Source organism: Physeter macrocephalus, chromosome 14 (genome assembly GCF_002837175.3).
Source record: "Physeter macrocephalus isolate SW-GA chromosome 14, ASM283717v5, whole genome shotgun sequence".
Taxonomy (NCBI): domain Eukaryota; kingdom Metazoa; phylum Chordata; class Mammalia; order Artiodactyla; family Physeteridae; genus Physeter; species Physeter macrocephalus.
In genome coordinates, this window is record NC_041227.1 from 25,733,818 (window position 1) to 25,744,404 (window position 10,587).

Sequence of the window (10,587 nt, forward strand, 5' to 3'; positions counted from 1 at the left end):
GCTCACGGGCCCAGCCGCTCCGCGGCATGTGGGATCTTCCCCGACCGGGGCACGAACCCGTGTCCCCTGCATCGGCAGGAGGACTCACAACCTCTGCGCCACCAGGGAAGCCCCAAAGTGGAAGCTTTTTAATGACAGTTATTGAGCACTCACTGTTTGCAAGTGTGGGGCTAATTAATCCTCACAACAAACCTGAAAGGGAGGGGCTTTTATTGTCTCCATTGTACAGAGGAGGAGATGGAGGACAGCGGACTTGTGCATGGTAACTAAAAGGTTGTCAAGGTCACAAACACTTCCAAGGAGGAGGGCGAAAGCAAAACCATAGAGAGGGCTGTCAGATGGAGGTGCCTCTTCCAAACAGCAAGTCACCCGCCCTCCTCCCACCAAACACTTCCAAGGAGGAGGGCGAAAGCAAAACCATAGAGAGGGCTGTCAGATGGAGGTGCCTCTTCCAAACAGCAAGTCACCCGCCCTCCTCCCACCTAGTGCTTGACAGAGTGTATTAGCATGGCTAGCACCGCACTCTACACGTTCTTCTGCATCTGCTTCCCATGTGTGTAATTAATCTTGGAGCATCTTCCCACGTCAGTACAGAGAGAAGGTCTTCTTGCTCATTACCTACTCCAATATCTTTTCTGGGAGAGAACGACTGGAAACAACCCAAATGCCCTTGTAAGGGCAAATACAAATAAAAATCTTTCTTTCTGGTGCCAAAAAGGGAAAGAGACATCCCCACTCCTTTTTCTTGAGCATTTACTTTAGAAAACATAAATTCTTTCTCTGCTCCTTTTTGCATGTATGCGAGGCTTTAAAAAAAGCTGAATGAGCCTCTTGCCAGTTTTACCACACAAGGGAACCCTCTGTTTGCAATGTAAGTATCAGGAAGCCACACCCCTATCACCCAGTCTCCGGAGTGTAGGAGCTTAACTCAGGGTTTGGCTCCAAGTTGCAAAGCCACCTCCTTTCATAAAGATATGAGTTCTTCTTTCCTGTGGTTAAGGACAATTAGCTAACACGGAGAGCCACCCCAATCACTAGCTGAGTTCAGGATGACAAACGGTGTTATCTACTTCTCTTACTTTAGGTTATCATTTGAGAACCTGGATGTAATAGGTTGTGTCTGCTGGACTATATAGAAGGGTAGAGTTTCTTTCTGCCTGTGCAATCTCTTTAGCAGACTGTCTGATGTGCACCACAATCAGGTTGAACATATATTCAATAGTAAAAGTATTTTCTTTCTTTTCTACTTTTGTGGAGAGGTTTTTGGGGTTGGTGGGAGATTTAGTGTTTAATTTTGTCTCCAACACCTTTAAATGTCTTTCTGCAGAGGGCTGGTTGAACAAATCTGGCACCTCCACACAGTGGAATACTATGCAGTCACGACAAAGAACAAGAAGGCTCTCCACATTTTCACTGCTGCTTGAAAGTGCAAAGTACACAGCAGTTTACTACTTTTTATGTAAAAAGGCTCTATGTTTGAATTTGCTTACATTTGCATAATCTCTGGAAGAGTAAACAGGGAACAAATAAAAGTGCTCATGTATGTGTTAAGGGGAACTGGGCAGAAGGGGGAGTGGACAGGGATGGAATTTTTTTGCTGAACATCATTTTATATTTTCTGATTTTTGAAACATGTGACTATATTATCTATTCAAAATTAAAAAGGAAGGGTGGTGGCAAGCAAACAAAACAAACCTCTAAAGAAAAGAAGTCCCAGGACCAGACATTCTCTAAGCCCTTGATTCTGTTTATTTCTGAGCTCAGCCTTGACCTTAGAACCAACTGAAAGCTGATTATATTGAAACTTTTTTTTTGGTGTTCATGCTGGACTTTTTCTTGGAAGGCTGACCTTAGTGTAAAAGCAGGGAATGTCTTTATTTAAAAAAAACAAAAAGTAGGGGCTTCCCTGGTGGCGCAGTGGTTGCGCGTCCGCCTGCCGACGCAGGGGAACCGGGTTCGCGCCCCGGTCTGGGAGGATCCCACATGCCGCGGAGCGGCTGGGCCCGTGAGCCATGGCTGCTGAGCCTGCGCGTCCGGAGCCTGTGCTCCGCAACGGGAGAGGCCACAACAGAGGGAGGCCCACATACCACAAAAAACAAACAAACAAACAAACAAAAAAAAAAAAACAAAAAGTAAAACCAAAAAACTATCAGGTAGCTAACATACTCTTCCCCACTCTCCTCCTCCCCCTAGTTCAGAGGACTGCCTCCCAGTTCAGTGTCGGCCGGTGAATGGGGTCGGGGGACTCACGTTCAGAGTCTTGCTGTGGCCCCTCCGCCCCAATCCTCTCTCTGTCTCTTAGGAGGTCACTTAATCTCCAAGGAATGGGCCTTCCTGGGTCAGCAGGGGTGACAGGAAGGGGTGCATGGGGTGCAGTGTTCCTCCATACTGGGAAGTGGGAAGCCAAGGTGCTTGAGATTCCACCGTTAGCCATCTGTCTTCTAGAAGCTTCTCTGAGACGATGGGGGAAAAAGGATATGGGGAAGGGGTCATTTCTCAACGCCTCTGGCCACTTCTAGGCTTTGTAGATTGTCACTCCTGTTATTACTGTTGGGCGTCAGATCAGGATGTGCTGGGTGCTTCTGCATTTTACCCCTGTGCCAAACCTATGAAGTAGGTGTTATTTATTATAATCCCCATTTTATGGATGAAGAAACAGAGGGCTAGAGCAATCAAGTGACTTCCCCAAGGTCACATAGCTTATAATGGGCAGCTCAACCTCCCAGCTGTTCCGCTTCTAACATCCGCCAGCTGGGTGCTGCAAATCAGTTAAAAGCTCTGCCTCCTAGCTCCCTACCACTGGCTCTGTGACCTTGGGCACACGCCTTGCCTCGAGGGGGTCCCAGTTTCCAGATGTTAGTCATGGGGGCGGAGCCTTATGATGGACCACGCCACTTCAGTTGGCCTAGGTGGAGCACTGCAGGCTGCAGAAATCAGCGGATGAGAAGAGCCTCAGCACGTTGACCAGTGGGAACATGATAAGCGCTCCGAGGAGCGAGCCCAGCTGCACCGCCGCCCCGCACCACAAGAGGGCGCTGCGGCTACGGTCACGCAGGATCAAGCCCAGCATCACCTTGACATAGCTCAGACAGCCAATGAACAGCACCCACGAAGCCACCTGCGGGGATTGGTTGGGAGAGACTCAGCAGTGAAGGTAACGTTGGGGCGAAGGGCACTTCTAGGGTGACCGAACAGGGCTACGGGGACCCCATGGAATAACCTCTAAGTTCAAGGAGAGCCTTTCGGGGGTGACTCTGCTGGACTAATGGGGCCCCCTGAGTTGACCTCCCCAAGGACAAAGGAGAGCCCAATAGCTTTTCTGTCTCATGATCAAGTCAAGGGCAACTAAGAGAAGGCCACGCTGACATACACATAGTGGAATGAGTGTGGCATCCAGGGGAGAAGCTGGACTGTCACCTTGGACCAGCCAGCTCACTCTTAAACCTCTATTTCCAAATAAGAAGCATCCCTCCCCCTCCCCCCAACCTGGGGCTTCCTGAGTGAGTAACCACAAAGACTTTGGTCAAGAGAAGGGGCCATACTCTTGACCTCCCAGGCTTTGGCTAGCTGTGGGGTGGGAGGCGCACAGCTCCACAGGCCAGATACTTACGATGAGGACTTCTCCACCCCAGTGGCCCTGCATGAGGGGGCAGGGGCTCATCACGGCCATGGCCATGTTGTAGGCCCCAAAGCCGGTCCCGAGCACCGTAAGGACCCCCAGGAATGGCAGAGACCTAGGACAGAGCGGGGGGGTTGGAGGTGAATGGAGGAGGTGAGTAGCCTGACCTCTGCCCCTACTCCCCCACCCGGCCCCAGCCCCAGGGGGCCACATGGGGTGGTCAGCGTCTCCAGGCTTAGAGGTTAGACCCCTGTGGAAACTTCCAGGCTACCCAGTTCAAGTGGGTCAGTGAGGTTCCTGGGGTCAAGGCTGGCCTAAGGCATCCTGAGTGTTAACAGCAGGGCCCAGCATCCCAGCAGGAAAAACAGAATAGACTCTAGTGCTACATGAGCCTGGTTCAAATCCCAGTTCCACCTGCAGGACTGGTCCGTAAGCCTCAGTTTCCTCACCTGCGTAATGAGTCTGGTGGGGCTTGGGAGCAGACTGTGCAGGGCCTGGCCCTGGCTGTGGGCCCACTTGGTACCATCTGCTGCCATTTCCTCCTGTGATACTCCCCAGCCCAGCCAGGAAGCTGCGCTGATGAGTGGGAGGCTTGGATCATGTCACTGGCACTGCAGGGTGTGCTGTGTGACCTCGGGTGACCCTTCTCCCTCCAGCCTCGGCTACCTTGTCTACAACGTGAGGTTTGCATGATCTGGGGGTCCTGGTGGCTGGCTTAGGTGCACTACACTGGTGGCCTTCCATGTAGGCCCTCGGTCTGACCACTGAGGACACCATCCTTCATTTGAGGCCTTTTCCCTGGGGTCTCCCTGGCCACATTCTTCAGAACACTGACAGGTATGTACCCCTAGGTGAGAGTGGAGGGGCTGCCCTGCCTCTAAGAACTCGTTCTGCTCCAAGAGTCTTGAATTCTGGGACTCACAGACCCTGTATTTCTAACATTCTGGGCGTCTCAGTGTCCACAGGTCTGTGGCCTCCCTCAGTCCTGCTCCCTCAGAAAGCTCCAGCTTCCCTCCACAGTTTTTAAACCTCAAGGGAGAGAAATCAGCTTTCTGGCAAAGTGACATCTTCTGTCCAGCTCTCATGTCCTCATTACTCCTCCTTCCCGGGCTGGGGGGTGGGGGGTGGGCAGGGCTGAGAGGCTGTGAGGCCAGGCAGGGCAGAAGAGCACGTGGAAGGCAGGGAGACCTAAAGTTTCATGACCCCAAAGTGGGTGTTTCTCCTGTGAGGATCCGAAGTCCCTACATCAGAACCACTTAGGTTGCTTATTAAAATTGGAAATTGGGACTTCCCTGATGGCACAGTGGTTAAGAATCCGCCTGCCAATGCAGGCGACACAGGTTCGAGCCCTGGTCCGGGAAGATCCCACATGCCGCGGAGCAACTAAGCACGTGCGCCACAACTACTGAGCCTGTGCTCTAGAGCCCGTGAGCCACAACTACTGAGCCCACGTGCCACAACTACTGAAGCCCGCACGCCTAGAGCCCGTGCTCCGCAACAAGAGAAGCCACCGCAATGAGAAACCCGCGCACCGCGACGAAGAGCAGCCCCCGCTTCGCCGCGACTAGAGAAAGCCCGCGCGTAGCAACGAAGACCCAACGCAGCCATAAATGAATAAATATTTATATTAAAAAAAATTTGAAACCTAGGCTGGCTCAATCAGCATTTTATCAATTTGCCCAGCCATTCTTCTAGAACTGCAGCTGTAAGGGAGCCGGCATGGGCTGGAGGCAGGAGGGCAGGGCTGAAATCCTGGGAATAAGCCCACGGCAGACCCCTTCTCCAAGCCTCAGGGTTTCCATTTGTAAATGGGAACCTCACTTCCTGCTTGCTCCTCCACATGGGCCAATGGCGGTTATGGTGGACCTGACATGAGCCACTGCTCTAAAAGCTTTACAAAATTACCTCGTCTTATGCTCCCAGCAACCTAGGAAGAAGATCTATTATCATCCCCATTTTCTAGATTCCTGAGGCACAGAGAGGTGGAGTGACTTGTCCAGCATCACAAAGCTAGTAAGTGGCAGAGGTGGGATTTGAACCCAGGCAGTTGAGCCCCAGAAACCATATTCTTAACCACTACACATCCAGCCTGATAGGTGGGTGTGGGATTCTGGGTTCTGGCATGAAGTGTGCCCCCAACCAGAGTTCTCCAGGGCCAGGTGGGGGTAGACCTGTTAGGCAGAAACATGGAGAGGAAGCAGGCGAGAGGGTTGGCCATGGAGCTGAGGGTGGCAGACAGGTGGTAGGCCACAGGCCCATAGGACAGGCAGGAGTAGGTCTGCACGGAGGGTAGCACGCCGTTGGTGAGCGCGTTCACAAAGGCCACCAGGATGTAGATGAAGGTCAGGTGGGCCAGGTGCTGGGGGGCTGTCTTCTCCTCCAGAGGCTCCTGGCCCTTGCCGCTGTCCTCCGGGCCTGGGGGGCCCAGGTCCTTCCCTTCCTGCGGCCGGATGGAGTGGAGGGTGACTTGAGAGGTGAGGAGGTCTTCTATGGAAGCTTCCCAGCGCCTGGGTTGACGCTGGAGGAAAAAGAAAGCAATGAGGCAGCAGGCCATCATGAAGGAGAGCAGGAGGAAGAAGGCCAAGGGTGAGAAGTTGGCGGGGAGGTAGTGGCTTTCCAGATGGACCACGGAGGGTGCCGTCCTAGCGAGCTCAGACACCAAAGGGCTGCTAGCTCCCTGCGAAAGACAAAACAAGGGTCAGTTGGATCCCTGGGTGATGTCAGGGCACAGGTAACAACACAATTAATGATGAAAAAACAGGCACACCTTGCTTTATTGTGCTTCACTTTGTTACACTTCGCGGATATTGCATTTTGTGTGTGTGTGCGTATACAGACTGAAGTTTTGTGGCAACCCTACATTGAGCAAGTCTATTGGTGCCATTTCCCCAACAGCATTTGTTCACTTTGTATCTCTGGGTCACATTTTGGTAATTCTTGAAATATTTCAAACCCTCCACTAAGAAAAAGATTACGACCTGCTGAAGGCTCAGATGATGGTTAGCATTTTTTAGCAATAAAGTTGTTTTTTTTTTTTTTTTTTTGCGGTACGCGGGGCCTCTCACCGTTGTGGCCTCTCCCGTTGCGGAGCACAGGCTCCGGACGCGCAGGCTCAGCGGCCATGGCTCACGGGCCCAGCCGCTCCGCGGCACGTGGGATCTTCCCGGACCGGGGCACGAACCCGTGTCCCCTGCATCGGCAGGCGGACTCTCAACCACTGCGCCACCAGGGAAGCCCAATAAAATATTTTTTAATTAAAGTATGTACATTGTTGTTTTAGACATAATGCTATTGTACACTTAATAGACTATATATAGTGTAAACATAACTTTTATATGCACCGGGAAACCAAAAAAAATTTGTGTGACTCTCTTTATTGCAATATTGCTTTATTGCAGTGGTCTGGAGCCAAACCCTCAATTGTCTCCAAGGTCTGCCTGTATACAATAATATTAGGCATTATGATTAATAAGTAAGTGATGGATAATAAGTATTCACACTGACTGATTGCTCACTGGGCATCAACACTGTGCATGTAGCAGCTCGTGTGCACCTTCTGACGGCCCCGTGCAGTGGGGTCCATTACCCCTGGTTTTAGAGGGCACAGAGGTGTCAGGACGGTTCGTCTTACCTGAGGGTTCTGGGGATTATGTGGCGAAGCCAGTGCACTTTGCTCTTTCTGACCCGGAAGCTACAGCTTTTCCCCCTTACTGCCCTCCAGGGCTGGTAACCACAAATATACATGTTCAGAGGAGGGGCTGGCTGGAGACAGGAGAGCAGCCCCACCCAAAGGCGCCCTGTGGCGACTTTTTTATCAAGAGATATCATGCATCTAGATTTATGTATGTGAAATTTCAAAAAATTTAAATCTTATCAACTAATTCAAACTCTCGAAAAAGAAAAATGCTTTCAGGCTATGGTGGTCCAGGCCACTGGTTTGCAAACATGGCTGTACTGAGGTGGTTTGGATAGCGTTAGATGTATATATTGTCCAATGTCCAGTGAGGAAGTTTGATGCTGTAACAACACGAGGTATTGAAGCAACGTCTAAAGTCTATGGTTCTCAGCCCTGGCTGTACATTAGCGACACCTGGGGAATTTTGAATACATACAAGTTGACAATCCCTTATCTGCAATTCTGAAATCCAAAAAGCTCTAAAAGCCAGAATTTTTCTATGACTCAGTTGATAGCAACACTTGAGCTGGATGTGAGTCTGTTTACAGCCTTCATCTGCTTACTGGGCATGAATGCCCTGGGCTGTGGGCAGTGGGGGTCACTGTGCTGCACTGCTGAGTCACAGGCCCTGTCCCAGACTTGGGGTAAGTGTGTTCTAAAATCTGAAACTCCAGATTCCAAAACACATCTGAGCCCAAGGATTTCAGAGATGGGGGTGAGGGGCGTGCCCGCTGGTATGTCTCAGCAGCTCTCCCAGGTGATCTAAAGTGCTGCCAGGTCAAGAACACTGGTCTACCCAACATCTAGGAAACACCAGCCCTCCGTATGATCTTGCTTATGATCAAGAACAGAGCTGCAACAGCTCTGGGTAATGCCAGGTACCTGTGGGCTGTCCATGTTCCTGGTGGTCTCAGGGATCGGGGTGGTGTCTGATGTCTCAGTGATGTTGACACAGGTGGTGAGACCCGAGCCCTGGGCAAGAGCCACCAGGGCAGGCAGGAGGCCGCTGAGTCCTTCACCCACAAAGAAGGTGGTGAGGTAGTGGGTGGGCAGCTTGCTCATGAAGGGCAGGAAGGTGACGGAGGAGGTACAGTCCACCAGGGCCAGGAAGAAGGTGAGGACCAGGAAGGCGATGCTGTGGTAGCTGCCCAGCACCCACGAGGTGACATTCCAGAGGAAGGCGAAGAGGGTGCAGGCGATGGTGCCCACCCCCAGCACAGTGAAGATGACAGGCACCTCAGAAAGGCAGCTGGGTTGGAAGTGATGGAGTAGGGTGACCAGCAGGGGGCCGATGTTGGCCAGCTGGATGATTACTGTGAGGTAGGAAGGCAGGTACCAGCCCTCGGGCAGCTCCGTTACCAGCAGGGGCAGCTCTACCCAGAGCCCGTTGATGGCCACCCAGGAGCCCATCCCGAAGGTACAGACCAGCAGGTGTATCAGGAAGGCCATGGTGACGTCTGCCCTGGGCCGGAGGCTGCTGCCTCCACAGATCAGCCTGCAGTGTTTGATGGAGAAAAATACTAGGTGAGCAATGTCAGGTTCACCATCTAGCAAAAGACTGCGCTTCTGGGCCTTTCCCATGAACAAGGTGGCTTTTTATTAGCAGAAAACATGGACAAATTCCTTTATAAGTAAGCTTCCAGTGGGGAAGGCTTTCCTAATCATGACTTGTAAATTCAGAGACTACAAAAGAAAAATTTGATACTTTCAACTGCATAAATATTAGAACACACAAAAGCAAGCAAACACACAAACAAAACAGCCTGTGCAAAAAATGCCAAAAAACACCAACAACAAGATCAAAAGACAGATGACATCCTGGGTGAAAATACTGCAATGTAAATCACAGACAGAAGATTTGTCTTCCTAACGTATAAAGAGTTTTTATAGATTAAGAACAAAAAGACCCAATAGAGAAGTAGACAAAGGATATGAACAGTTCAGAGGAAAAAGTACAAATAAGTCTTAGACATATGAAAAGATTACCTTCATTCACCATGGGAAATGTCAATTAACAATGACTCCAAGGTGCCATTTCGCACTGTGAGATTGTCCCGAAGCCAATGTTTACCTGCCCTGGACAAAATGATGTATGTACGAGGTTATTATTTCTCGTGGCCTTGTTGGTAATAGCAAAATATGGGAGACAACCTCCCTGCTACCCACAGAAGAGGGGCTAGTGGAAGGGATGGCTGCCTCTTGGAATAGCACACACCTGTTACAAGGAGAGGGCTGCAGGAGAGCTCACTGGCTGATAGGAAAATGACAGGCCTCGAGGCCGAGCTGATAAGTGAACAACATCAAGGTAGGCAGACAGGAGAAAAGGAGGAAGAATATGTTCTCTTTGCTTGTATTTGCACAAAGCAGCCTTCGAAGGACACACAGAAACCTCTGGGATGTTTGCAGCACCTCAGTATAGATCTTTTTATATAATTTTGATTTGTGAACCATGTAAACATACTATCTGGGGACTTCCCGGGTGGTCCAGTGGTAAAGAATCCACCTTCCAACGCAGGGGACGTGGGTTCTATCCCTGGTCGGGGAACTAAGATCCCACATGCCGTGGGGCAATTAAGCTCACGCGCTGCAACTACTGAGCCCGCACACCTCAACGAGAGAGAGAAAACCCGCACGCCACAAGTAGAGAGAAGCCCACATGCCGCAACGAAGAGGCTGCGCGCCGCAAAAAGATCCCGCGTGCTGCAACGAAGATGCTGCATCCCACGATGAAGACCCGATGCGGCCAAAACAAAAAAATAAAACAAATATTTAAACAAGTCAGGATCATTGTCAAAAAAACATTAAAAAAATACTATCTGTTACAAAAATAAGGTTTCCTGATATAAAATTGCAGTCTGGAGTTTTTCTCCTCAAATTATAGAGCTCCCTCTCTGGACAGGCCCTGGGAGACCGCCTGACTGTAGCCCCCCTGGAACCATTCTGTGATCTGTTTACCACCTTCCCAGTTACCTGTGTCATACCACCTGTGCAGTGACCCTCAGTCTAAGGAAAAATATTGGAGAGGCTTTGTCAACTGAAAAAAAAAAATCAGCACCGCACAACATAAGGGCAGTGAGCTTCAGTTTTTATTCAGAGGTCTTACTGAGGACTGTAGCCTCAGAGAGCTCTGAGGAACTGCTCGGGAGAGGTAGGGGAGGAGCCAGGATATGTAGGAATTTCTTGGCTGGGAAATACATGTAGTCATGCATACATTTTGGTACAAGATTACTGCTAATCACACACACACACACACACACACACACACACACACACACACACACACACACACACA

General features: G+C 50.5%; 1 protein-coding gene across 4 annotated transcripts in view; it reads right to left on the reverse strand.

Annotated features, from left to right (window-relative positions):
• Positions 1 to 210: 210 nt before the first annotated feature.
• SLC52A3 (solute carrier family 52 member 3) overlaps positions 211 to 10,587 on the reverse strand; it is a 19,169-nt gene continuing 8,792 nt past the window's right edge. For 3 of the 4 annotated variants that reach the window (XM_024128489.2, XM_007124230.3, XM_007124231.3), the window contains exons 2-5: positions 8,178 to 8,790; positions 5,791 to 6,296; positions 3,611 to 3,734; positions 211 to 3,118 (exon numbers count right to left, since the gene is read on the reverse strand). In XM_024128489.2, coding sequence (XP_023984257.1) covers positions 2,906 to 3,118; positions 3,611 to 3,734; positions 5,791 to 6,296; positions 8,178 to 8,744 — 1,410 coding nt within the window. In that variant the 5' untranslated portion in view covers positions 8,745 to 8,790 and the 3' untranslated portion in view covers positions 211 to 2,905. Of the gene's footprint in view, positions 3,119 to 3,610; positions 3,735 to 5,279; positions 6,297 to 8,177; positions 8,791 to 10,587 lie in introns of those variants that run through there. The other variant, XM_055090368.1, reaches the window with a different exon arrangement.